The following is a 26,356-nucleotide window of genomic DNA, read 5'->3' as shown; positions in this document are numbered from 1 at the left end:
ATCGGAGGGAGGTCTGCTACTACTCATGTCAAGACTCGAAAAACATCAATCAACGTGAAGGGTCTAGTATACTTCGCTGCTTTTGCCACAACGCGGCTTTCTCACCTTTCCCATCAGTCTCTCCACTACCGAGCAACCGGTTGTAAGAAACACTCTGTTCAATCAGACGATCTGCGTCAGCAATCCCTCGGGGGACTATGCCGTTCCCGCCACCAGCACGGTCTCTTCAAGCACTACAAGTGGCTCAGGAGCCCGGTCACTACCACAGCGTAGGTCTGTCACATAAAAGTAACAGTCGTGTGGTTGTCTTAAAATAAAATCAGATATCGTCCAGTTTTGTGCCCTCCACAATCTCCGGCACTACCTCTGATTGTGGTTACTACAAGATAGGCGCCAGCGAGTCATGCGCAACTGCTGCGGAGAAATATAACACTTATAAAAACAATTTGTGACCCCGAAAGACATACACCTTTCAATCACAGGTTATACATAGAAAAGTCGCTTGCACAAAGTATGCTTTTTTTACCGCCTTCCTTCACATACATCTAAAAAGATGTCACGAAACCGTACGCAACTCATTTGCAATGATAGTAAATAAAAAACAGAAACATACAACAGTGAGGATTCGCTGGTGGTCACCCACCCAACTACTAACTCACCGGCGTGTGGCTTAAGTACGGCTGAGCGGACGGGAAGCCCTGTTTTCCACACCCTATGGTCGTATGTATCATGTTAAATGTGGGAGAGGAATATATAGTAAAGCCAGTTTGTATAAGATGTTAAGGACGTTATGTATACCAAAATGAGTTCTAGAAAAACAAAGGCTCGCTGGTCTCAGGTAGATCTACAACATTTATTTTCTCTTCAAATTCCATCGGATCAATGCCTATGCTCACGTCCTTCTGAGGTGCAGCAAGATCCTCCCATAGCTGCTCTAGCCAGGTTTGCGCGACTCATTTGACGAGGCTCACGGAGAGACTCACGGACGAACTCAGGCTCGGGAGCTGCATCTCGGAGTCCCTTACTGAATTTCCCTGGCTGATTCTTTACAGCAACCTTTTGATCATAAATCATGTTGAGCCAGTTGGCTAGTCGGTAACCACCTTTGGCAACCTGCAGCTCGATCGTTCCGATTGCAGAGTTGTAGTATGTTGGGTAGAGATCGCCTGTCTGCAAGGCAGCAGCTCCATCTGGCATAACAACAGTACACACAAAGGAATTGGCATCCGACGCCCATCGTGTAGCAGTGGTGACAGTATCACTGATAGTATCACCTTTGATCCAGGTCATAGCTTGCGTCTTGTAGGCGCCGGAAGTAATTTCATCGACCAGGCTATTGGCCCACCCCTGTGCATCAGCGAGCGAACTGCCGCCAATCAACTTCACAGGCATGTATGTATCCCAATCCGCGTGAAGATTATCGCTGTAGCTGTTGAAAGTGACCTTGATGCCATTTCCGCCAACCTCGTAGTTCTCGTCGTGCAGTGGCTGGGTGAGATCGCCAATAATGTGCACAAGGAATCTGAGTGCTTCGGCGGTATGGGCAGTGGTAAGTCTGCCATTGCCTGCACGCAAGGTATAATTGGCAATTGCAGAGATTGAGCAGCCTTCAGCTCCACAGTCGCGCTCGTAATCCACGTTACAGCTTGTTGGGGGATCATCCATGGCATCAATGTAGTGCAATGGGGCTGACCATTTACCGGCAGTTGTGAGGCGATAACTGTCCGCCCATGAAGCAATATTTGCTAGGTATGAACTAGAAGTGTCGTTCAGAATTTCCTGTGCCCTGGGAATACATTAGAATTCAACACTGTCGCTATTTTGAAGCGATTTGGGGTGGACTTACCATGATGCCGCTTCAGAAGAAATGTAATGTTGTGCAACATAGGCAACAGTCGCATGGCCCAATGCGCCCCACGCATTTACCCCATGAATCACCCCGAAGGTGACGAAAGCAACCCTGGATAGAGATACCATTGTTGGAGAAATCTTTTGAGAGACACAGCACAAAGTAGCTTGTGGAGTGTTTATTTGTGAAGGTCAGCGAAAATACAGTTGATTTATATAGTTTTAGGTGCCGGCGGTTTCCACTCGATGCGAGTCACATTGCCATGAAGCCAGCCGATGTTGCAGCAAAAATAAAGACTTATGCAAGGGCTTGTCAGCAGATAAGAACACGGTGAATTCCTACGGGGTCTGATTCGTGAACTTAATTGCGGGGTCGGCACTAAGGCATTCCACGCCCACCGGAGACCACCGGCGCTGAAGAAGTGGCTTACTATCTCGGTTTCTTCGAATTTCTAATCTGCAATTAATATAACATGAAATAATAAAATGAGGTTGTGTGTGATAGATGAAGGGATAGACAAACAATCAAAGGTATGGAAGGGAAACTTGAGAATAGAATATTCAAACAAATACAGATTTACAAACACGAATATCTAAGCACAGATCGACGCGAAATTGACACGAGCAATTCGGTGCCGATCTTACTTAATGTAGCCCGCATGTGAGATAAAAGAGAAGCGGGTGTAACAAGAAAAAGAAATAATTATGCAACACTGCTAAGAAGCTCGCGCATAAAAGACAATTATTTTCATCTTCCTGTTTATGGTGAAGTATCTTGTATACGGGTGCATGTGTACATTGTCAAGGAACCTCTTCCGAGCTACCACCTTGTAACCTGAATCCCAAATACTATAAATATCTTAAACAGTGTCGTGACCCCATAATTTAGGGAACGTTTCTGCTCTAGTCGAGCAAATGTCGACATCACTATGCAACGACCTCTGAGAGACTGTAGCCTCTGAAGTGACGGCGGGCATTTGCGCATGTCAAGCTAGTGGCCTTTAACGGATCCATCTATGGTACGCCTCTTGGCACTACGGGAATTAGAGAGCAGCTTCGGGTGAATTGCCTTAGATGCCGAGCAGTAGTCAAATAACGCTGCGCTGCGCAGTAACTTTAACAGATTTTGTGCATCCGACGGTAGTCGTATGCAGCCACCAAAGCAACGACATGAAAAGCGCCGCCAAGCACAGCAAATGTATGCCAAAGCTGATGTGAATGGCCCCAAATGTCAAAGGTCCCGGGACTCAATCTCTCTGGGAATCGACCGACGAAAACGCTCACTCCAGTCAAGAGGGAGAGTGCTTCTGCGAGATACCAACCAGCCCCGATTTCATTACTCGCACGAGCCCAGCCCAGCTCAATCACACTTTGTAGGATTGGCAGCATGGCAGATATAGCAAGCAATGAGAAGACGCCTCCTCGCAGAGTCCTCATTTTGTCGCCTCCGCCGCCCGTATCAAACAAAGTGACGGCAGCGCCAATCGCCGAGAAGAGATTCAGTCCCCAACACAACCGCTGGATGAAGGGTCTGCAATAAAATGCATAATATGTCATAGAAGTACCGGCTCCAAGAGCGAGGAAACATATGCCGAGAATATCCATTTTGCCCCAGAGATGGTGGATATTGTAAGAGTGGCTTCTTAGGGTGTGAAAGCCAGCGCTGAGTCCAAAGCATATGATTGCCGACGCCAAGAAGGATCCGAAAGCAAATACATCGCCGCGGGTGAAATCCAGGTCTTTTGAACGCGAGACGAAATTACTCAGGAGAAAACCAACAGCAATGAAGGCCATTGAGCCTAACAGATGGGTCCAGATGTTCATTGTTTCCATATGTAAACAACGCCACAGACGCAAAGATCGTTTGTATGAGTACGTGGGCATCGGATGGCCTTCCAAAATAAAATCATTATCACGCAGCCATCCTGGAATCTGCTCTTTGCTTCCAATATTTGGCCAATACGACTGAATATCCGGCTTGGAGGTGGCTGCTGAGCTCTCAGTCAACAATTGGGAGTCTTCTAACGGGGATGTCGCGCGTCGGGTCATCCTTGCAGTCTTCTAGCATTAGAAGGCGTCAAGCACTACAGAAACAATAAATTGAACGAGTTGCAGGAAAATTGTAGAGTATTGTGACTCTGAGGGATGAAATTAGATTGGTGTTGCATGTTTGCCTCTCACATGTCTAAGCGCCCTCTTTCGCTCCACACGCGATCCTTCGGACAATCGTTAGGCGTGATTTTCTTTGGCACATTAAATTCTCGTTTATGTAATTCTCCTCCCATCCCGATTATATTAATACTTTGAGAGTATTCTAGCCCTTCCTAAATCAATAAAACGTCTTTATCTATATGTGTCATCCTACTTGCACTCGTCCTCTTCCATCTGTTATTTTGAGCCTTTAGCTGTCTATTCTTTACTTGAAGCTATAGTTGAGGAGTAGTATAAGGCGTTTCAATTACCCACGACTCCTCAGTAGTATAACTAGATACAACGCGCTATTCTCTCTCCCTCGTTGATACATCGTTTTCAAAGTCCGATAGAACACTCTTAGCTAGTATATCATCAGCCAAGAACTTCCAACCTGTTATCGCCATGCCCTTAGCCGCAATAATTGCGCTCCCATATGCCTCATCTGAGATGGCAATTCTAGTAAACTCAGGCGTGTGATTTGCTTCGCCATTTTCGGCTGCGATGGCGAAGAGACCGTGAAACGTAGGGACGACGTGAGAGACATTGCCTTTTGTTCCCGTTAGTTACAACATTTGAATGAGAAAATGAAGTATATCGATCAGAGATCTAAAACCACATACCCATATCAGTGCTAAAGGAGGCTGCCGTTTTATTGGTGATATCATTGTGATACAGCACCCCAAACTCGCTCATTGCTGAAGTGAACTCGGTACAGAGAGTTTCATTGGAGCGTAGATCTGCGTACACGTCCATACTAGAAGCTCAAATTAGTCCATGATCGGACAGCAGTGAATGAATCGCAGCTCAAGTATAACGTACGCAGATTTGAAAGTAACTTCACATCCGGTTGCCAACGCCGCACCTCTAAAGCAGTTCTCCACTCTCGTCTTGATACTTTTGGCCTCCTTCAGTGTCTGAGTCCGGATGCTGCATTCGACTGTAGAGTGAGGCGTCGTGATATTACTTTTCTTCCCACCGTCCTTGATAACAAGTCCAATTCGATTCGCGGGCCGCATCTGCTGTCTCAGTAACCCCACGGCACTATATGCAAGTGCAGCCGCATCCAGAGCGTTGATGCCCTCCCACGGCGCAGTACCAGCATGAGCCGCCTTGCCAGTAAATTCTACATTCCATACTTGTCCTGTAAGACAAGTTCCGTAGGCCAAACCTGTAGTGCCGGTGGGAATTGCGCCCTTGCCCACGGGGTGGAGCATCATGCTTGCATCCACGTCATTGAAGGCCCCAGAATTGATCAGTTTGATTTTCCCACCACCGCACTCCTCTGCTGGTGTTCCCAGAAGACGCACACGACCTGGTATAGAGGAGACGGCCAGGGCAGCTGCAATACCGAAGAATGATGCAACCGAGGAGACAGCGATTAGATTGTGGCCACAGGCGTGACCTATTCCCGGGAGCGCATCGTACTCTGCACAGAGGGTGAGAACGCGGCCACCATGACCAAACTCAGCACAGAAGGCGGTAGGAATACCGTAGGCATGGCGTGTAACTGTGAAGTTGTGGGATTCGAGGAGATCGGCAAGGTTATTATGAGCTTGGAATTCCTCGAAACAGAGTTCCGGATTGGCGTGGATCTAGGTGAGCGCAAGGATTATTAGTCAAATTTATTTCCATAGAAGTCAAAGTCAGAGCCCCCTTACCTTATGATTGATGGCTTGAAGATCGGTGTCAAGGTCGTCAATATTTTTCAAGATTGCTGCTTTAGCTGTATCATAGCTATTCGAGTTGTGTTTCTGCACCGCAACGGGTTCTCTCACTAAAGAAGTAGAGTGTCTCAGTGTCATGTTCAGTACTTCAGAGTCAGTGCAGCACATTTGGAAAATATAATGAGAAAGGAAGTTGGGGCAAGCAGAAGCTGCTATTTCTTTACTACCAAAACTTGCTAGTGCAGCTTCCCAACTGATACGGCGGGGGCGCCTGCCTCTTAGAAGCTATCTAATCACAATTATACGTAAATTAAATTGGTTGTAATCGGCACCAGGAAGCCTCATCCAATTAGTCCTGAGTATCAGTGGCGGTCGTCAACCCTCAAGCCGTAGTGGACTCATTAGCGCATTAAAAGTTGACGACGGGCAGTAGGCAGAACTGTGAGTGCGCTTATCTCCACATAAAAATCATATGGGGAATAGGGTGTTATGGGGAATGGGGTACAGTAACTCAGATTGCTCGAAGCTGCTTGAAACTGCTTGAAACTGCTCGACAGCCAGCTCTATCCCACTAAGGGCCGTCTGTCTAGTTAGCCATGAAGATTTATGTTACCTCTTTTCAGCTAGATAAAATGCTTACTTATCACCCGAAAAGAATTTCTCCTGTAGAATTCATCGAATGAAATCAGGTTAAGTCCTTCGATTATCACCCAAAACTCATAACGCAACTAGTTAGACTGCAACGTGTTAATTGAACTTTGATCAAATAATTTATTGATGAACTGATGGACTGATTAAGACAGTTCGGATGCTATCCTACATCTCAATATTCCGGTTACAAGACTTCGCACCGCTAAGCAACTTCCTGATCGTAGCCATGCTAATAGTTCCACTCCTGTCCTTAGCGGCCAGGACTTTCGTTATGGCCATGTTCAAACGAACTCCTGCAATCTTTCCTAATATCCACTCTCGGTGCAAAAGATCATTTGTTTCAATGCCAGCAATGAACAGTGCCCAATGAAATCTTTCGAATTTCGGTGGTGAGCTTCTGCTACAAATTCGCTGAGCCAAGGTTAGGAGAGATGCAAGAGCACGTTCAGTGGGGGGTGAAGCTCGGCTGCCAAACGAAGACCCAGTGCAACGTGCCCAGCAGATTTGTAGCGCGTGAAAAATAATGATCGAGATGCCAGAGTTTAGCCATATCTCCGAATTTTCATTAGGGGTACTAGCTGCAAGCCGGAAGACAGATGCGTACTTCTGGATTGTCGGATTAGTACAGTACATGAGAAGTTCGATATCTAGAAGGGTACATACTATTTCCAAGATTGAAAATTCAGAATCAAGCTTATTTGATGCCTCAGTGAAGCTCATTTCCATGTAGGCGTTGTTGCGTTCGATGATTTCATGATGTAGGGTTATCATGTCAATCAGCATATCGATAGGGTGAAAGTGGTTGATATCAACTAGCACTTCATCTGCGGGATAATCCTCACCCCAGTTGAGACTCAGTGCATCGGATGATATTTGACGAAGTCTGTCAAGTCGGCCAGGATTCTTCGAAAGGCGCTTGCTCAAGTCGCCCCCACAGCCATGAAAGCCGATAAAAGAATCTTCACTGTATAGCCATATAATTAATCTAGCTGCCATGCTTGAGTTGCAACGCTGTTCCGTTGTTGGTGCTGATAGGTCCCTGCATTCAAGCGTATCAGAAGGAGCTGAATGACGCTTTGGAGATAAAATATTCCCAAGGCCGTCGAAAGAGCATTTCTCAATGTAATCAATAGCAGTGCAGCTGAGCCTCTCGATCTCCAGCCTGTCCATATAAACCCGCCTTGTCAAGTAAAGATACATGAAGTAGAAAGCTGAGATGATAATAGGATAGTCTCCAGCGGCACCGGAAGTTATGATTTCCATGAGCATTTTGGTTCCTTCCTTGAAATGCGCACTGGCAGACTATAAATTCCCGGGCGTATTCTGGACCATAGACAGATCGTGTAGTGAGACCGCTAGCAATAGGTGCATTGTCATAGTGCTCCGTAGAGCAAGGCGCAACAGTAGAGCAGAAAAAGACCATCGAGGGCTTCTTGTCGTTTGGCAAGGCCCAACTTCAGATTGATAGTACATCAGCGCGTTGTGATCTTCAGGTGCCAAGACTATAGAATTTGGTAATTCAACGTCATATAATGATATTGGCCTGGGTAGAGGGTATATTGTTGTGGAAGCCGGAGAATAAACATCAAGGTCCAGAATGGAGTTGTGATTCCAGGCATCTGAACCATCTAGCAGACCTCGAGCTCTCATAGTCGCATGGATATCAGCCCGGCCATTGCTGTAGTCAGGGCATTGCCCCACAACAGGTTGCATTGCAGAATCTTCATTGCTGATGTGTTGTAATTGCGAAGTCCAAAGATCCACAAAATCTTCGTCACCGGGCAGATCGTCTATTACTCCAATAACACGAGCAGCGGAGGCTCGCTCAAGGCTCGTGGAAAATACATGGTCTTCGTCCGTGGGAATGCTCCGCAAGAATTGAGGAAAGTCGGCGTCGCCATTGATAGTGTCGGCAGCCAGCCTCTGGTTGTTCGCGGGCGAAGGGATTTGGTACGAGTAATATGGGTCATCTCCAAGGGGCATCTGAGGTGGACTGGGATACAATTCCCTCAAGGGCCTCATGTTTTGGTCTCGCGACTTCTGCGAGATGAAAGAGCGACGTCGACATTTAACAAAAGGTGGGATAGAATCCGGATCTGGCGCACGACACATCAGATGTAGACGAGTACATCTGTTACATGACGGACGTTCCTCGTCACACTTGACTCTTTTCTCACGGCATGTCAGGCATCCTATAAAATGAAAAGGCATAAGTAGATGGCCATGTGAAGAAGAGGTTTTTTTACATGTCTGACATAATATAATATTAGGAAAACAATCGGGCTGAAAAGAGTAATGCAGCACAAGACCTTTGCCTGCTCTTGCCAGGCATTCTTGAACCAGCGTTGCTATAGGAGTTCCTTACCGTTCTTAGAGCGGCCTGGGTTGCATCTCTTTCGAGTCCGGAGAGAAGGAGGCGGTTGATCCATGAAATCTCAGAAATCATGCACCTACTAGGCTCGGCTATACGATGATCAAGTGCGCTTTTGACGACGAAAAGGAGTTTGTAGAGTAGGCAACGGCTAATCGGTGATGGGTTCGAACATGTATCGACTAAGCCCTGGCATCGATTGGAGGATTACGTAGGTTTAAATTTGACGTAGAAACTTGGCGATTAAAGTTTGCGGGGAGATTAGGGCTATAGGTAAAGCTAAGGAGTGTCTATCGGAGGAGTCTTAGGGTTTACAAGGATGTCCTGTACTATCGATAACGGGATCCGGACGCGGAGTGAAAGTGGGGGAGGCGCTATCTGCACTTACAAAGTACAATATCGTCGTCAACTTTAGACCAATCATAGTTGGACAGATGATAGAACTGTGGAGCCTCTTTGATAACGAATATTCGGTAAGCGAGTGACGCGGCGCCCATATTGTAAACGCGATAAGTTACAACGTGATATGCTAACAAGGTGGCCTATAGGAACTTTTCCTTATAGCCTAATATTTTTTATATGATATCCAGCTCCTTTGGGCAGTTTCGAGAGATTTAGCTAATTAATGACTAAGAGACATGTATTTCCCGCTCATAGCAATGTAATTTTCGATACTATAATATTGCAGCTTTCGGATTATATGCTGGTAGTAAGACTTATCAACAGTTATCTATAAGGAATGAAATAAACTCCAAAAGTGGTTGTTGATATATTTGTGAAGAAAATATTGGATTTACTATATGTTTTGGGCCACGCCACTCGCTTACTAGTTAGTCAATCCCTTGGAATCTCTTTATAACTTTCCCCGCAAAATTTCCAAAGTCCTTTATTGGACAAGACAAAAGTTGCCACTTGTGGGGAGCGCAGTTTTGCGTCTCTCCGTTCTCTCCGTCGTCAACTTTGGACCAATCACAGTTGGATGGCCTGGAACTCTAGACCACCGAAAGCCTCCCGAGTTCTCTTCTCATCTCTATCTGTTATTTATCTATACTGGCTACCACTACCAGATCACAATGTCATCTGTCTATAAACTCAGTCGAGGCCGTCAGATAGAGATATCGAACATCGAAGGAAATTTCCTACAGCAACCGAGTTCTCAGAGACCTCCTGCATCCCTTTCAATTCGAGTAAAGAAGGCTATCCAATATGACTGCCTCAACCCTGAAAAGCGGAGTCCCCGAATGTACTCAGCCTGGTGAGCAGGATGTGAAGATATCGAGCCACAGTGATCTTGGTAAGATTGGTAGCATCACAGCTGGGGAGGATATCCAGCACAGCAAGGCAGAGGAGAAATCCCTTCTCCGCAAGATTGATTGGAAGTAAGTTGCGTTAACAGCATCCAGTTAAATATCACTGCAGGAAAACTGCTAATGATTATACAGCATTCTCCCACTTCTGACCATCTCCTACCTCCTCCAATTTCTTGACAAGACTAGCTTGGGAAACACGGGAGTTATGGGTATTATCGCTGATACTGTTAAGTGCCATGCTCTGGAGGACACGCTGGGAATCTATTTTACTAACTGCTATATGTAGAAACTCGTTGGGCAGGAGTTTTCGTGGCTCAGCAGCGTCTTTTACTTCGGCTATCTTGCTGCAAGCTATCCGATGAGCGTTGCCTTTGTGAAATTTCCGCTTGCTAAAGTACTCTCGATCTCAGCGTTAGTCACAACTGTTACCACCTACCCATGTCATGTACGTTATCTGACAAATGACAGTGTTTTGTGGGCAATCACCCTTGGCTGCCATGGTGCCGCGCAAAAATTTGCAGGACTTGTCGTACTTCGAATCTTCCTTGGTGCCTTCGAGAGTGCCATCAGCCCTGGGTTCAGTCTAATGACTGGAATATGGTACGATGCTCTCTACCTTGCATTCTCATCAACAGAGGCCTCTCTTTCTATCCTAAAAGAAATCGTTAGTGTTAACTATAGGATTGTGCATGTACAAGCCATCTGAGCATGCAACGCGGCATGGCATCTGGTTTTTAGGAAACAGCTTTGGGGGGCTGGGAGGAAGCCTAATGGCTTATGGGGTTAACCATATCAAGTCAAAGATTGAAACATGGCGGGTTTGGTCTCACTCTGTCCACAAAAACACGATTCTGTCCTAACCGGCATGATCCATTTAGTGGCTCTTCATTATCCTAGGCGTTATCACATTCCTGTGGGGCCTAGTGCTACTTGTCTTTCTCCCGGATACGCCTCTAACGGCACGGTTCCTAAATTCCGAAGAACGGAAGCTTGCAGAGGCCCGTCCCCAGAAGAAGCAACACAGCTTCAAAGATACTAAATGGGAGAAGGCTCAATTTATCGAAGCTATGATTGATCCAAAAACGTGGATGATTTCTGTCATCATAGGTGTTGGTTCTCTTGCCAACGGTGTTGTAGCAAATGTAAGCTCTCTACAATCTCAACAACTGGCTCAAAATGGCTAATTGATTCGCAAGTTTGGATCTTTGATCATAACCAGTCTTGGCTTTGATACTTTGACGACACTTCTGTTCAATCTTCCCGGCGCAGGAGTAAGTTTGGTAGCCGTAGTTACCCTCGCAGGCATATCTTCTCGAGTTCGACGCTCCCGTATCATTCTCTGTATAGTTTCATGGATAATCACTATTGTCGGGATTCTGCTAATCCGACAACTGCCAACATCAAACAAATATGGTCGTCTCGTCGGTGCATGGCTTATGAACTCTTTCGCTGCATCCTTCCCGCTCCTTCTCAGCTTACTAGCCAGTAATGTCACCGGCTTCACCAAAAAGACCACCGTTCAGGCTCACTTCTTCATCGTTTACTGTGCTGGTAATATTGCTGGACCACAGCTCTTCATTGAAAAGGAGGCACCACACTACCTGGTATGTTCTTCCTTCCCTAGCGGTGGTAATATCAGCTATACATGCTCATGTTTTTTAGACGGCTTACAATGGCTGTCTCGGCTCACTTGCCGTAGCCATTGGTCTCGCTGTAATCTTGAGATTTTACTTAGACTGGGAGAACAAGCGCCGTGACAAGGAGCAGGGTGTGTACATTGATCCCGAGGCCATTGATATTTTCGAGCACGACTTGGATGATATGATGCTGGCAAGGGTGATCCAGACAGACTGGGAGAACAGAAGCTTCAGATACTACCTCTAGGCTGCTTAGGACAGCCACGGAAGAGTCGTACTTTTGCATGGCCTTGGAGCCCTCTTTGCCTATGTTTGGTCGAGTCTCTCGGACTCTCTTAATTAGTTAGACGCACCGCAATCAAGAGATCACTTTCTATAATCAAATCTTTGCCTATTTCCTATACCGTGACCTGACATGGCACTTCATGTACCCCACTGATCTTCGTCACATTTCCCTACTGTATGTCATGCTGACAGACTCCTCCTACCTATCAGACCCTAGTTTTATAGCTACAGCCGTGTAACGGTCAACCCCTCAAATTCTTACGAAACTTATCCCGCAATAAATTGTTAATTCAGTTTCGAGGTGTGTAGGACGCTGCATGTAGGCGTTGCTAATAATTATAATGAGTAGACACGAAAACAGGCTTACTATAGCCTCTTAGCATCTATTCCAGTAAATCTTTTGGAACCTTTGAGCTACCTCCTTCTGCATGTTAGATTATAAAGCGAATACCTACCCCAAGGCAAGGATAAGACATGGAATTGTTTTTTAGAGCATGCTAAAACAGTAATCTACCAAGGGGAACCAATTAGATGAGAGAGATCGATATGGATTGATTGATTGATTGAGGAAAAGATCAGAAGAGTGTGGAAACAGCAGGCGTGTTAAATACCTATCTATATTTATCTTCCGAGTGCATAAAGAGATAAGCAAGATAATGCTGCGACACTCGGAGTAAACTGGTCCAGCTTGCAGGAAGATCCCAAGTCATACATAAAGAGTAAACAAAAACGGATTGGATAAGGTGACTAGCAATAAGAGGAGTCGACAAGTATTGTTCCACTTTCGTGGTCATGTTTCCTGTTATGAGATAATGCTATGGTACTGAATCAACTGGTTCAATCGGGTAGGATAATCCATGACCAAAGTGAAACAATGGATCTGCAGTATCGTAAGGCATATCAGATCTAGATTCTTCGACTGCTTTCATGGAAAATGGAAGATCGAATGGTAGCTTGCCCTCCGGACTAGCCTTTCCGAGCACAATATCAAGAAAAGCATCGCCACTACTTCCATAGCTGGCCATAAGAGCCTTTGCCGACGCAGCTATTTCTGGAATGACAGCCGGCCTGTCAAGATAGATGTCGACGATTGTAGGCACGACCTTGAAAATTGCTGCTTGTCGAGCCTTCTCCTGATTTGAATATTCCAATGACCCGGCATTGAACCTAGCTTCAAATCCGCCACTCCGTGGTTCGTATGGCGCTTTGAGCCTCAGAAGCGCAATGTCTGCATCAGACGGGGTATCCACTATTTCCAACAGTCGAGAAGCTGCAATGACAGGATCAATGCCTTCTATATACACTTTCAATCGGCTACCTTTCAAAGGAAGGACATTGTCTTTGTTGGTCAATAACGTGAAAGCGCGTCGCTGTGCTTTGCTACCTTCGTCTTTGAAACTTGCGTTTCCCACATTGGAAGCAGCGGCTTCAACATCCACAAACGGATTTTCGAATAGTCCGAGGACGAACTTTTCCCGTAACAGTCTTCGGACTGACTCGTTAATCCGGCTCTCGGAAACCAGACCGTCTTCAACCAGTTGAACAACAAACTCGGGACAAGACTCGCCACCAAATTGATCGCAGCCTGCGTCGATGATCTTCTTCACACGTTCGAGCTTGCTGAGATGTTCTACTCCCCAGGCTCGGGCTGGCATATCTTGCCCAAGAATTGTAGCGTCCGTAACAAGGCCCCAGTCCGTGCAAATGATACCGGGGAAGTTCAAGTCTTCGCGTAAGAGGCCGGTGATGATACCTTTGTTGAATCCGAATCCAACTTCCTCAAATTCAGTCCCGACCGGCATCGAGTAATCTGTAAATAAGTTAGCCTTAATGGGCACTTTTGAAATTTGTTGAAATACACTTCAAAACAGAGATCTCTTACATGGCATCATTTGAGCGGCTCCCGCCGCAATAGCGGCTCGAAATGGACGAATGTGATACTCCATATTTCCGCCCGGATATACCTGTTCTTTGCCATAGGTAAAGTGCGAGTCTTCGCCATCCTTTTCCGGACCACCTCCAGGAAAGTGCTTGGTCATTGTAGACACAGAATTATGACCCAGTTCTGGACCTTGAAATCCTCGAATGTATGCTGCGACGAGCTCCGACGAGAGGTCAGCATCCTCTCCAAAGTCTTGCCAATTCGAGCCCATCGAGGTTCCGTAGCAAGGTCTATCTGTGGATGCAGCGCCAGACGGATTCCGAGTGCAAGATACTCTTGTCTTGCCACATTTGCGAATCGCTCGACTAGTTCCCTTGATCGTATCGCTGGAAGGCCGAGAGTTTCTGGCCACTGGGAAAGAACACCAGCCTGAAATCCAGTTCCAATATTATCCGTAAAGTGATTTCGAGGATCGGTGGATATAGTCACAGGAATGCCGAGTCTGGTGGCTTGGGCTCTCTTTTGCATTCGGTTTTGCCATTCCGCAGTTTCGCGGGCATCGGTAACCAATCCAACAAGATTGAAATGGGTCATCAATTTCTCTCCGAGGAGCGTTTCGACGGATGCTATGCCAAAAGCTTCATTTGGCTCGGTCAAAAGGCTGCCTCCGGGGCCCATTATCATCATATTATGAAACATTTGCCCAGCCTTCTCTTGGATGGTCATGCGATCCAGTAGGTCCTCAACACGCTCGTCAATGGGAAGCTTCGCATTCTTGTACGGTAGGGACATGATGTCCTCACCGGAAGATACTGTCGGGGCAGGCATAATCTCTAGTGAAATTCGGTCTGGTCTGTTGAAGAAAGGGAGCTTTGCACGATGCGATGCCGATCAAGAGCCTCGACTACATGTGCAAAACTAATCGATATAACAAACTATACATTAGTTGAATTCTTATCGACTGAAAGCTTGAGCGCGAAAATGGGGGATACCAAGCTCACATACCACGACTCTTATCAAGTACGGTCAGAGCGGCAAGAAGCGATCGAGATTGTTGTGTTTGAATATTCCGAAATCCCTTAGGTACAATTAAAAGTTAGTGAATGTGCATCGTCATTTATACGTGCCAAGCTATAGACGTTGCCGCATGGCGTTTGCCACTATCACTATCGTCAATTTTAGTACAGTATTGAGGGGCCATGACTTGCTGGCACGGAGTAAGCTCCACAAACCTCATACAGTATGTTGTACAGCTATTGCACAGGCATAAGGGCTCAATAATATTGCATTAAGTAGCCCTTTTATCTCCAATATATCCTGAGTATACCAAAAAGCTAATAACTTGACTTGAGAAATAGTAAGAAGTAAAATAAAAGACTTCTAGAATTGTGGCACAACCTATACGATCGATCTGGACGAGGACCAGAAGTGGGGGAGGCGTCACTTCTCGTCGTCAACTTTGGGCCAATCACAGTTGGATGGCCTAGACGACCCGTATCCCTAGCAATCCCCGTGTTCCCACTGCTCTGATAACAGCTTCCACGGACAGGTTGCCTGTCACTGGCACACACTTCGAGTCAGTATGGCTAGGTGACCATCTGCCAATTCTCACTGTTATATGTTAATCTAAATAAAGGCGCAACCCCCGTTCATACATAGAAGAGTCCTTTGTGCCGTTTAAGTAAATATCTAAAAAGAACATCCGTATGTTATTACAAATAACGCCGCTAATATCGGTTTGGCCCAAATATATCAGATTATTAAAGTCTTTCGTCGTCAAGGACAGAGGCCGCATGAACGTCTGACTATTCTTGTAGTTTTTTGTTTCATTTCTTCTTATCCACGCGCAAATATTTTTATATGAAATTCGTTTAGTGTTGCGCACAAGCCTCAGCCCGATCTTGGACCGACTTAGCAATAGCAGGACGTTCTTGCACCAGCTTCAACCAAGCAGCGACATTGGGGAACTCCTTCTCCATATCAATTCCAAATTGGCCAGTAAGCAGATACCAAGGAACGAAAGCAGCATCGACATATGAGAATTTGTCACCGACGAGATACTGCTTCCCCTCGAGGGCGCGGTTGAGCACGCCAGAAACACGGCGGATTTCGTTGATATAGCGGTCGATTGCGCTTTGCACCTTCTCTGAGTGGTAGCGGCTGAACCATATAGCCTGACCAAAATACGGGCCTTGGCCAGACATCTGGAAGTGGAGCCATTGCTTGGCAAGGTAGTACTCCTTGGAGCCGGCCGCAAAGCTGATGGTGTTTTGCTTGTCGTATGTGTCAACCAGGTATTCAACAATTGCGCCGGATTCCCAGAGGCTGATGTCGGTGTTTGGGTCTTGAATTGCGGGGACACGGCCGTTGGGGTTGATAGACTCGTATGCTTCTTTTTTCATATCTGGGAAGTCGACGATTTTGTGGGTGTAGGGGATGTTCAGCTCTTCCAGGACCATGATCACCTTCCAGGGATTGGGGCCCGGGCCATGTCCGTAAATGGTGATAGGCTTGAGAGACATTGTTTTGGTTTTGGTGAGGTAGTTATTTTAGATTGAAGGTGAGAGGAGAAAGTTAGTAGAATGAAATACCATATCGGGAACTGGAGCTCTCTTAAATCAAGCTTCCAACCCCTCAGAAGCCCACAATTCTTGTCGATTATTCATCCTGAACATTCAATGGTTCTAAGCAAGGAGTTTCCCAGATGTTGTGGAACCCAAAGCTGACAAATGGCCCGAAAGGGACCCTGCGGAAATTTCCAGAGCGCGGAATTGGATCACTCCACCTCGTTGCTGGGCCTTCACCGGCAAAGACCGGTGTTGCTGCCAAGCCGAACTGCCGGGTGTGTCTGTCATGACCTCGGGATCTGAAATGGATTACTAACATGTTGATCTTCCACCTGGACAACCTTAGAAGGTCGAACGACCATGTCAAAGCTGATAGCGACAAGAGATTGACTCGGAAACAATTCGGCGAGACTAATTGCAACAATCAGTGGGGTTGATATGAAGAAGCACATCAACACAGTTGATAATTTGACTAGCATATTCGATTCAAGGTTCGAAGATGTGTTCCTTCGTCACAATGGCCTGACACAATCATAGGGATTGACTCTTTCTGGTATCTAGAAAAGAGGCTGACACATCACTCAATGACTCTGTACCCGTGCCGTGGGGCCTCAAGAACAAGTCAATTGCAACGTGTTCATGATAGTGGGAAACCTGTGGCTATGTACTGCTGCCAAGGCCGTAGGGCGTGTTAAATAAGAAGTTCAAAAAAGACAACGCGGATTGTGGAGAGAATAAATGAATTTCTAACCCTGATGGAGTCATCTGAAAAAGTCGGAGTAAAAACAAGGTTGACAAGCCTCATCGATCGGATCGGACTCTATCGGACTAACATCCCTGCTCACCAAATGTACTCCGATGCTTACATATCCCTATTAAAAGCCTTGGAGATTATACCGTATTTCGAGTCTAAAATAACGGCTCACTTTAATTTATAGATTGGAAATCAATTACTCCGTACCGTCCTCGGAATTCGAAATCTTAGTATCGGAATTTGAGAACTAAGTATCGGAATAAAAATCCACATGGTCGGACTAACATCGGACTACCGAAAAACCAGAACATCCTTGTTCGACTAGTATTAACTTGTCAAACTAAAAGTACGGTCGGTTGAAGCCTTCCCGGGTCATCTCATACTCATCCTTGTACTCCGTACTTTGATTTCAAATTCTCAACAGCCTCATCTTTTAAGCTTTGTTTCGAAGACGCAAATAACCCCGCTCTTTGAGTCATCCTAAGCCACTTCGTAAATCTCAACGCGTTAGCATCTACCCATTTATCCTCGAAATCTAGAAAGTATCCATGCAATTTGTGAGGAGTAGAAAGAGCTGCTTTACACATATCCTTACTAGTAGCTCTAAGACAGGCCGTGGTTAACCGACACGAGAGGCAAAGTGCACTCTATGTACGGAGTAGTATACCTAAAATAAAATGTAGTCTTCCCTGTGGACCCAGATCGCCATCTAGAATTCATCTAAAAATCCTTCGGACTAGATCCAGACCTCAACTCCGACATGGCATTGGTCTCAGCCTGCCAATGCTCGGCCTAACTAACATGTGAATAAATGCAAAGCCACACAAGAGTTAAAAATTAACTTCGCCCTTTCGCAAGATCCTTCTGAACGGGGAAGTCTTCACGAGTCACATATCAAAGGGCGTACGAATAGATTGCCGAGTTAGGAACCCGCACTGGTCGGGGTCATCATTTGGGTCTAGAGGATGGATACACATGCCTCAGAGAGCAAGTAGCTTGTTTGATCGTATATTATTGACTTTCCACGCTCGTAGATTCTATTGGATAATTCTAGAGCAACTTATTTACCGAATATTTTTGGTTTTTCACTCCAGCCTCTAGTCTCGTGTAGTTCAGTAAAATTTGAACTCCGATCCTTACTCCGATCTTTAGCGGCTCCACATGTAAGGCGGGTGTGACTACTGACGTCTTTTTTAGGCTGTCTCTTGTGAGTTACAGTGCAAAGCTTCTGGATTTGATGTATACTATGACTGACGTGGTGGGGCTTTGGCGTTTTGAGATTTTCATTCTCGGAGTGACAGCCTAGCACGGAGTAAATTATGTGGTGATCAACATCTCTATATAAAGACCCGATGATATCCCCGTAGAAAGAAACATTCCAATCCAATCCATTGCAAAGCATCAGATCTTAAAGATCTAAACATTGACATCCTTCTCTCGCACCTTCCTCTCGAACTATAAAAGCCAACCCAACTCATACTTCATTTACTTTTCGTTTACGTCTATACCTCCATTGTCAACGAGCCCTCCAAATCCTCAACCAACCTCCAAAATCACCCAAAACACACGCATAAAGCATCAAATACAACTCAAAATGTTCGGCAACTCCTCCAACGCGTCTTCCAAGACCTCATCGAGCGCAGCCTCAACACACTCCACCGTCTCCACAGCGACAACTCTCAAATCAGCCGATGCGTCAATCAAGAACCACAAGTGGTACTCACTCGGCTCAAAGTCCTCGAACTCCGGCTTCCAAAATACTGCCACAGACCTTGAGAAGAAGAAGCTGCACAACGAGGCTCTTGCCACCTATTTCAGCCTGCGCTAAGTGGTCTCGAAGCCGTGGATGGAGGCATCTGCTATGCTGATTACCATTACACCCGCTCGATCCACTCGCGATACCTACTTCTTTTCTCTTGTCTATTTTTGTGCTTGGTTTATTGGACCTGTTTTGATGCTATGCGCTGCTGCGTCGGTTTCTGGGTGCTCGTGTTCGCCCTTTCGCCTCAACGATGGAATGATTTGGATACCACATATGTGTTTAATAATTTGTGATTTTGCATATATGTCTCAATGCGTTTTTCAACAGTCATAATCTAGGCTATTTGGCTGTTTGGCTGGTTTACTTGTTGGCGTTCAAATATGTTGTTGAAATAGAGGATCGTGTTTTATGTCTATAAGTTCTTTCTCATGCAAAATTTATTCTCACTCAAGCAAAGTTCTCATCCCCATTTCAAATGCTGATCAAGTAATGTAGTAGTGTATGGTATTCAATAGCTCGTCAAAAAACAGTGATCATTATGGAAGGTATGCAACAAATGCACGAAGAATAAAACACCAGCAGACCATGACAAACGCTCAAAGGAGGCAACTTGGAACCCAATACATATATATTACAACCCAGCCATCAACTCTCCCAAAGATATGGGTTTCCGGACCGCATTCGAGAAGCCTTCGTGGAAAGTAACCCAGACTTTCCGTCCAGCCTTGGACGATTCATCAACCCAGCTATCTGCGGTGTTTGGATCATTAGGCAGTGGCACAGGCTGCTCAACCAGCCGACCAAAGAAGTCACGTTTGACAGCCGCGTCTCTGATTGCTTTGGCAGCGGCCGTCTCATCGGAAGTCCTAGGACCCTTGGTGCCCAGTCTAGCTGCGCTCACAGCATCAGACTGCTTGCGCGTTGTCGCCTTGCGATACTCTTGGTCTAAAACCTGGCGGACGGCATACCGTACCGGCGCTGTACCACCCGAAGCCTCGATGGTACTACCTTTGATCTTCGAGAAGACCACAAGTGAGTCGATTGGTCTGTTTGAAAATATATTAGCTTTGTATGTCTCAGGGAAGACTTCAAATCCCACTCACGGTTCCATTCTATATGCCCATCCACCGTGGTTTCCCTCATGTTCCACTCGGACTCTTTCAAAGGTGACGCCCATTCCGGTCATAACACGCACGGTAGACTGGACAAGCGCACGTTCGGACTCTTTGCGGACGGTAGCAGTGCTTCGCTGCTCTCCGTTTCCACGAATGATGACCGGCTTGACGTCTGGTGATAGCATGCGGATCAAGTAAGGGACTAGATCTGTAATAATACTTTCGTTCGACCGGAATATGCGAGCCATAGGTGCCGAGAAGGAGGCGTGGAATGCAGTCATGGCCGCACGGTTCTGCTTCTGTGCTTCAAAGGCAGCAAAGTCGGCTTTAGGTCCTGAGAAAGGGTGGGGCTCTTCGGCATCCTCGTCATCATCGTTCTTGTCATCATCGGTGGTTCTGCCAGTAGCCGTAGCAAATAGATGATGGAATGCGACAACTGACTGGCTGAGGTATGGAATCAGTTCCCACTCTTGAGATGAATGGACTTTCGAACTAATTGAGTCATGGAAATGAAGCCAGTCGTGGGCGGCGTTAGGTTTGGAGAAATAATTATCATCCTGATATTGCTGGATGGGATATGAAGCGAAGCACTCCGATACACAGCGGTCATGATCACCGCTAGAATCGATCATTTCCCGCAATCGATTGATTGCATGTCGCTTGCGCAGATCCGCCACGCCGACAGGAACACGGCTATTGGTGGTATCAAAGCGATCTTGGAAACTCATGCCAACGGGAGCATCTGAAAAGCCAGCTCCCTCTGTGAATACACGGTTCACAATCTCACGAACACCCCCACGGCTTAGCTCTTTGAAGAACGCGCTACCCTCAGCCGATGCATTGAGGACTCGGTTCTCCAGCCAGTTCCTCGTCAGTCTGAGCGAGGATGGCAACGACTCGTTTCGAAGCTTGTGCGCCACAAATTCCGCGGCAACAAGCACGCTACGAATATCGCCCTCGGCAGACCCTTGGGTTTTACCACTGCGCTTTTTTCTGCTCGCCATACCCCAGGCTGCTTCACAGAGCCTTCGAGCCCCATCACTGTCGCAGGGGATGCCTTCGCGGCCGAATATAACCTTGACTCGTTGAACAACATTCTCCAATGGTGCTTGGCGGACATTGATCATCTCTGCAATGGACGATGCCCTGAGGGGCCGGAGACTGCTGTGATAGAGGTCATTGCAAACCAAAATCAACGGCCGCATGAATCGGAAGTTGTCACCCTTGCGCTTCTTGCCATTATTGCCCTCGGAGGACAATTTCGCGTTCCGTTGGTCAAGCAAAACAAGGTCAATGAGCGCCTTCATGAAACCACCCTCACCACCACTTCCAGAACCACCAGTGACACCGTCAACTTCGTCCACCACGACACATACGGGTTTACCGGCACGGCGGACTTTTTTATCACCGACCTCGACGTTCATACCTTTAACGTTCTCGGTTCCTAATGCATCACGAATGCGGCCTTTGACCACATCCCTGCTGCGGTCATCACTTGCATTGATTTCAAGTACTTCAAAGCCAGCCTGTCTGGCACATACATGCGCTAATGTCGTCTTTCCAAGTCCGGGAGGGCCACTCAATAAGAGAACCTTTCGATGAATGTACTCTTCTTCTTCATCCTCCTGGGCAGGCTTCTTCGGCCGAGACTTGGCTAGACCAGGGAACACAATTGACTCCCACCCCTTCAACCAGCGCAAGACTGATCGATGGGTGCGTTCATCGCCAATGAGATCAGTGAATTTGCGAGCACGGTATTTCTCTGTCCACATTGCAGAGTCCATCTTCTTCTGTTTTGCGCTCACGTTGTTCGGTTCAATGGTTTGTTGGACTCGGGGTTGAGGGACTGTGCTCGTGGGCTTTTTGTCCTTGGCGGCATCGTCCAGCAATTTGTGAATGTCGATACCGTAATAGCTCTTCGTCGCCTTTCCAGGTTCTGTCTCGGACCGACTGGCGATCATTTGTTTGTAGGAAACGGGCGCCTGGACCTTCTTTTGTGGGACATTATGGGTCTTGCCAGCACAGGTTTTGATCTGGAACCTCTTGGGGGCCGTTGGCGCAGGTCGAGGTGTCAATTGTAATAGTGTTCGGGAAGAGCTAGGTGTATGATTGGTCGTCTCGTTCAATTTCGTAGATACCGGTGGGGGTGCCAGTATACTAGGGAGTTGCGCCGGAGGCTCCTGGAAGAAGTGCTCCGGCAGGTCATATTGATCCTTCAGCTGCTCGTCCCGGAAAGCAGCGAGGTCGTCTTCTTCGTCATCGTCATCGTCATCAACGAAGCCTCCAACCATGCGCTGGCGCTTCGGCTCTGTCGGCTGCACACCTCCCTCTGCATTTGTGACTTTCCTCTTCTGTGAATCGTTGGTCGCATTGCCAGATGTGGGTGCAAGCGCGCCCGGAGAGGCTATGAACGGCATTCTCGAAACAGGCGGCGATGATGGGATAAAAGAGAGATTTTGAGTAGGAGTGCGAGAAAATGGTCTCGGGGTCGTAACGTTCTTCGTCGGCGTATCTACTATGTGGTTGTCAGTGCCACTATTCCAGGCAATGCGGGCTTAGAATCGCTAACCAGGTCGTATGTCGTCTTCGCTACGAAACACATCAGACAGATCCCACGCTCGATGTTGAATCACAACTCGGTTGCGGGTTTGTTCGCGGCGGTGCAGGTGGATTGCCTCGAGATCGTCGGAGAATGATTCAGACGGTGGGTTTATGTTGTCAGGACCTTCGGAGTGGAGGTGAAGGGCGGGGTCAAACGAGGATAGGAATGATGGTGAGGAGGGAAGCATTCAAGCGTTCAGACACCTCATGTCACTGAATGGTCTCCGATGTGATTCCCCTCTGATAGACGCGCGACGCGTGCAAAACGCGCTAGTCCCGTTTGGGCCGCATAGTCCTTTTTACAGGCTCTTCTTCAAGTCTGTCTATAATTGTCCTCAGGCAGTGTTTTATTTGTAGACCAAATTCTTTTGAAAATACAGCATGAAGTTTCAAACATTGGATTATTTTCAAGCATATTAAAATCAGATCAAAAATGATAAAAATTTGGTATTTTAGACCAAACCATATTGGTTCCAGTCCTCTAGTCAATGGTATACTGTACGGGTCATTTAACAGACAAAAAAGGTATCAACCTGCTCGATAGGTCATGATACAAAAGAGAAACTATTCCTGCACACCCAAATTAGGCGCTCTTGAGCTTCTCGGTCAGCTCGGGCACCTTATCAAACAGGTCACCGACGAGGCCAACATCAGCAATCTGGAAGATGGGGGCCTCGGGATCTTTGTTGATAGCAGCAATGACCTTGCTGTCTTTCATACCAGCCAAGTGCTGGATAGCACCAGAGATACCGGCGCAGAGGTAAAGCTGAGGAGCAACGTTCTTACCAGTCTGACCAACCTGAAGACTGTTATCGGCGAAGCCACTGTCAACGGCAGCACGCGAAGCACCGATAGCAGCGCCAAGGGAATCCGCCAGAGGAAGCATGATGCGGTCAAAGTCCTCCTTCGACTTCAAGCCACGGCCTCCAGACACGACACGGGTGGCTGTGGCAAGTTCCGGACGCTCTGACTTGGCCAATTCCTCGGACACCCACTCGGTCGTCGCAGGAACGTTGGGGTCCGCTCCGTCAACGACCTCGGCAGAGCCGCCCTCGGTCTCAACGTCCTGGAAGGCGGTACCTCGCACTGTGATCACCTTGACGTTGTCGGTGGACTGGACGGTCAGAATCGCGTTGCCGGCGTAGATGGGGCGGACGAAAGCTGGGTTATGGTCAGTAGCCGGATCACATGTCAAATTTATTCCGAGGTTTCACATACTGTCCTCGCTCTCGATGCCGGTGATGTCCGAGATTTGCTGCACATCCAAGAGAGCAGCCACGCGGGGCAGCAGGCTCTTTCCGAAAGCAGAGTGGCCTGCAACAACGTGGGTGAATTCGCCCTTCTTAATGTTCTCGACGAGAAGAGGGGCATAGTTTTCGGGGAGACCCTATCGTGGAACAAATCCAATTGTTAGTTAAAGCTCCTTCTATAGAAATTTATCTCGGAGGATTTTGGAGTGTATACCTTCTCGTATGCGTCATTGTCCACGGCTAGCACCTTCTCAACGCCCTTAATCTTAGCAGCCTCGGCAGCGGAGGTGCCCTTGACACCGGAGCCAGCAATGAAGCCCGTTACTGAGCCACCAAGCTTCTGTGCAGCCGCAATTGCGGACAAAGACGAAGATTCCAGCTTGCCATTGCGCTGCTCGAGAACGGCGAGGGTCGAGAGGAGGCGGGCGAGCGCCGAAGAAGCGGGCTGGCTCAGCTTCCGGGTGGGTTGGAGCTGAGAGCGGGCAGCCCGCAGGACAGAGTGCCTAGCGATCGGAATCATAATGACAACTTGGTGGAATGATTTGGCGTTGTTCTTCCAGGCGTGGGGAGAAGAGCAAGATTGAAGCTCGGCGATTCACGGTGATCTGACTTTCGGTGGTTATCGTCGGGATGCCAAGACTAGCTCCCGAGGTCGGACTCGGTTAATGCGGTGATCATATAGCCTGATTATTCTTCAAAATGATGCATGCGACGGCATTGGAAAGGATTTAATCTTATCTATTACTCTGGTATGTTGTATCGCGCTGGTTTAGTTTGTCTACAGTTAGATTGATTTTGAATACTGGCACAATATAAAAGGTCGGAACAATAGACACGTGATATTTTGTACGCCAGAAATACCTTTACATGCAGAAAACATTAAGAGCTATAACCATCATGAAGTCGACTTTCTCTTCTTCTTACCACCAGTCTTCGTTGCGACGGGCTTGCTTGTGTCACCATCCTCGAGAGCCTGAGCCTTGAGCTGCTGGAGCTTCTCTTTCCGTGCGGCCACGGATGCAGCCTCCTCCTCATCCTCTGCGGACTTGGTCTTCTTGGTCTTCTTCTCCTCGAGCAGCTTGCTGTCTCCAGCGGACTTGCGCTTCTTGGAGTCCTTGATAGCTTCGGTCTCAGGGGCGGCTTCCAGCACATTAGCATCCTCCACCCACAACTCATCAGCGAGCCAAATAGGCAGGGCCATGGTGTTGGCACCCTTGATGTGAAGAGCCTTGATGTTTCTCCAGCCCTTTGCGACAAACTTATCGGTCAGACCGTTGACAACAGCGGCAATATTCTCAGACAGCTGCTCGGCTGTGAACTTGGACGAGCCGACCCGGACGGCAGCGGTGGTGGATGGTGCGAGCTGCACAGCGGCGCAGTTCAAGGTACGCTCGATCTCCTTGGCGACAATAAGAGGAGAGGCGAAAGAGGCGTTCTTCTCTTCCTTGGCGGAAGAGTTGTTCTTCTTGGTGTCCTTCTTGACCCGCTTGCCATCCACCTTCTCGATCTCGGCGATACGGATGGGAATTGGGCGCTTGCTAGACTTGTAGAAGATCTTTCCGAGGGTCTGCACCAGGCGCATAGCGACACGGTCATCAGCCAGGAAGACATCGTGCTCGGCAAACAATTGGCGACGGCTCTCGAAGCTCTGGTAGCGGGCCTTAAGTTTAGAGAAACCAATGACCTTCTCGATGCGGGAGGAAAGGCCCTGGGGGAAGGATGGGTCGGCAATGATATCTTTAACGCCACGCTGAGGGTCGGCAGTAATCAAACAAATACTGAGGGAAGGAGATGTGTTGAGAGAGTGAGGGATGCTGATCTTGCCGGGCTTCAGGCGGTTCTTGTCCACGACGTGCTGCTTGGTGGTGAGAACGAGCCAGATGGCTTCGTTCTTGGTCGCGCTATCCTCATCATCGGAGTCATCGTCGCCAATAAGAGTCTTCTTAGTGTTGGTCTTCTCCTGTTCCTGCTGAGTAGACTTGATGTGCTTCAGCAGCGCGGTGGAAGCTTTGAGGGCCTGGTTGAATTAAGATAAGTACTTTGCGAAATTTGATCCGGGCAGTCATTGGTACTAACCTGGGGCTTATCAAGCTGGTAAGGGGAGCCCGATGTCACCTTCGAGGTGAGTTGAGTAGTAGGGGAGCCCATTTTAGCAAGTTGTACACTCGATGAACATCTCCAATTTTTTTGCAATCATATCGGGACTCAAAAAAAATTCGGAAGGCGGTGGCAGTTCATCCGTGCTTGGCAGTCCAGACCCCAGTTGCTGCCTAAGGCCTCTATCGCACCGTTATCTACATGTGTATTTGCGTGGGATTTTGATAGGCTCGAACATCATCTTATCATTGGCTTTGTATACATGTTGTACGTCCAAAGTACAAATCTAGACATACAAATTGAGGACAGGTTGACCTCGTTCGCTTATTCAGTGTGTAAGGATATCTCATATAGAAATGGGTAATGCGT

General features: G+C 47.4%; 9 protein-coding genes across 9 annotated transcripts; 2 read left to right on the top strand and 7 right to left on the bottom strand.

Annotated features, from left to right (window-relative positions):
- Positions 1 to 809: 809 nt before the first annotated feature.
- Positions 810 to 1,977, bottom strand: PEX2_080810 (S1/P1 nuclease; the record flags this gene model as incomplete). Its single annotated transcript, XM_016745351.1, has 3 exons — positions 810 to 934; positions 984 to 1,786; positions 1,847 to 1,977. 3 exons carry the CDS (start codon positions 1,975 to 1,977, stop codon positions 810 to 812), a joined length of 1,059 nt encoding a protein of 352 aa, XP_016602110.1.
- Positions 1,978 to 4,346: 2,369 nt separating this feature from the next.
- Positions 4,347 to 8,378, bottom strand: PEX2_080800 (M20 family metallopeptidase; the record flags this gene model as incomplete). The annotated part of the gene is made up of 7 exons (XM_016745350.1): positions 4,347 to 4,588; positions 4,662 to 4,795; positions 4,861 to 5,633; positions 5,700 to 5,815; positions 6,557 to 6,962; positions 7,020 to 7,658; positions 7,941 to 8,378. The coding sequence occupies 7 exons, from the start codon at positions 8,376 to 8,378 to the stop codon at positions 4,347 to 4,349; spliced, it is 2,748 nt and encodes a 915-aa protein (XP_016602109.1).
- Positions 8,379 to 9,933: 1,555 nt separating this feature from the next.
- On the top strand, positions 9,934 to 11,921 carry PEX2_080790 (Major facilitator superfamily domain, general substrate transporter; the record flags this gene model as incomplete). The annotated part of the gene is made up of 7 exons (XM_016745349.1): positions 9,934 to 10,106; positions 10,170 to 10,263; positions 10,324 to 10,448; positions 10,506 to 10,701; positions 10,916 to 11,179; positions 11,234 to 11,641; positions 11,700 to 11,921. The coding sequence occupies 7 exons, from the start codon at positions 9,934 to 9,936 to the stop codon at positions 11,919 to 11,921; spliced, it is 1,482 nt and encodes a 493-aa protein (XP_016602108.1).
- An 853-nt stretch (positions 11,922 to 12,774) lies between these two features.
- Positions 12,775 to 14,669, bottom strand: PEX2_080780 (glycoside hydrolase family 3 protein; the record flags this gene model as incomplete). Its single annotated transcript, XM_016745348.1, has 3 exons — positions 12,775 to 13,769; positions 13,842 to 13,989; positions 14,031 to 14,669. 3 exons carry the CDS (start codon positions 14,667 to 14,669, stop codon positions 12,775 to 12,777), a joined length of 1,782 nt encoding a protein of 593 aa, XP_016602107.1.
- Positions 14,670 to 15,712: 1,043 nt separating this feature from the next.
- On the bottom strand, positions 15,713 to 16,363 carry PEX2_080770 (glutathione S-transferase family protein; the record flags this gene model as incomplete). The annotated part of the gene is made up of 1 exon (XM_016745347.1): positions 15,713 to 16,363. The coding sequence occupies one exon, from the start codon at positions 16,361 to 16,363 to the stop codon at positions 15,713 to 15,715; it is 651 nt and encodes a 216-aa protein (XP_016602106.1).
- A 2,393-nt stretch (positions 16,364 to 18,756) lies between these two features.
- On the top strand, positions 18,757 to 18,990 carry PEX2_080760 (uncharacterized protein; the record flags this gene model as incomplete). The annotated part of the gene is made up of 1 exon (XM_016745346.1): positions 18,757 to 18,990. One exon carries the CDS (start codon positions 18,757 to 18,759, stop codon positions 18,988 to 18,990), a length of 234 nt encoding a protein of 77 aa, XP_016602105.1.
- A 565-nt stretch (positions 18,991 to 19,555) lies between these two features.
- On the bottom strand, positions 19,556 to 22,828 carry PEX2_080750 (putative sister chromatid cohesion factor (Chl12); the record flags this gene model as incomplete). The annotated part of the gene is made up of 3 exons (XM_016745345.1): positions 19,556 to 19,970; positions 20,028 to 22,554; positions 22,609 to 22,828. 3 exons carry the CDS (start codon positions 22,826 to 22,828, stop codon positions 19,556 to 19,558), a joined length of 3,162 nt encoding a protein of 1,053 aa, XP_016602104.1.
- A 395-nt stretch (positions 22,829 to 23,223) lies between these two features.
- PEX2_080740 (electron transfer flavoprotein subunit alpha/FixB family protein) lies at positions 23,224 to 24,410 on the bottom strand (the record flags this gene model as incomplete). Its single annotated transcript, XM_016745344.1, has 3 exons — positions 23,224 to 23,801; positions 23,859 to 24,027; positions 24,105 to 24,410. The coding sequence occupies 3 exons, from the start codon at positions 24,408 to 24,410 to the stop codon at positions 23,224 to 23,226; spliced, it is 1,053 nt and encodes a 350-aa protein (XP_016602103.1).
- A 375-nt stretch (positions 24,411 to 24,785) lies between these two features.
- Positions 24,786 to 26,038, bottom strand: PEX2_080730 (uncharacterized protein; the record flags this gene model as incomplete). Its single annotated transcript, XM_016745343.1, has 2 exons — positions 24,786 to 25,907; positions 25,967 to 26,038. The coding sequence occupies 2 exons, from the start codon at positions 26,036 to 26,038 to the stop codon at positions 24,786 to 24,788; spliced, it is 1,194 nt and encodes a 397-aa protein (XP_016602102.1).
- Positions 26,039 to 26,356: the final 318 nt, after the last annotated feature.

This window comes from Penicillium expansum (genome assembly GCF_000769745.1).
Source record: "Penicillium expansum strain MD-8 chromosome Unknown contig271, whole genome shotgun sequence".
NCBI lineage: Eukaryota > Fungi > Ascomycota > Eurotiomycetes > Eurotiales > Aspergillaceae > Penicillium > Penicillium expansum.
The sequence above is the reverse complement of the archived record's forward strand: the minus strand, read 5'-3'. Positions and strand labels throughout refer to the sequence as shown.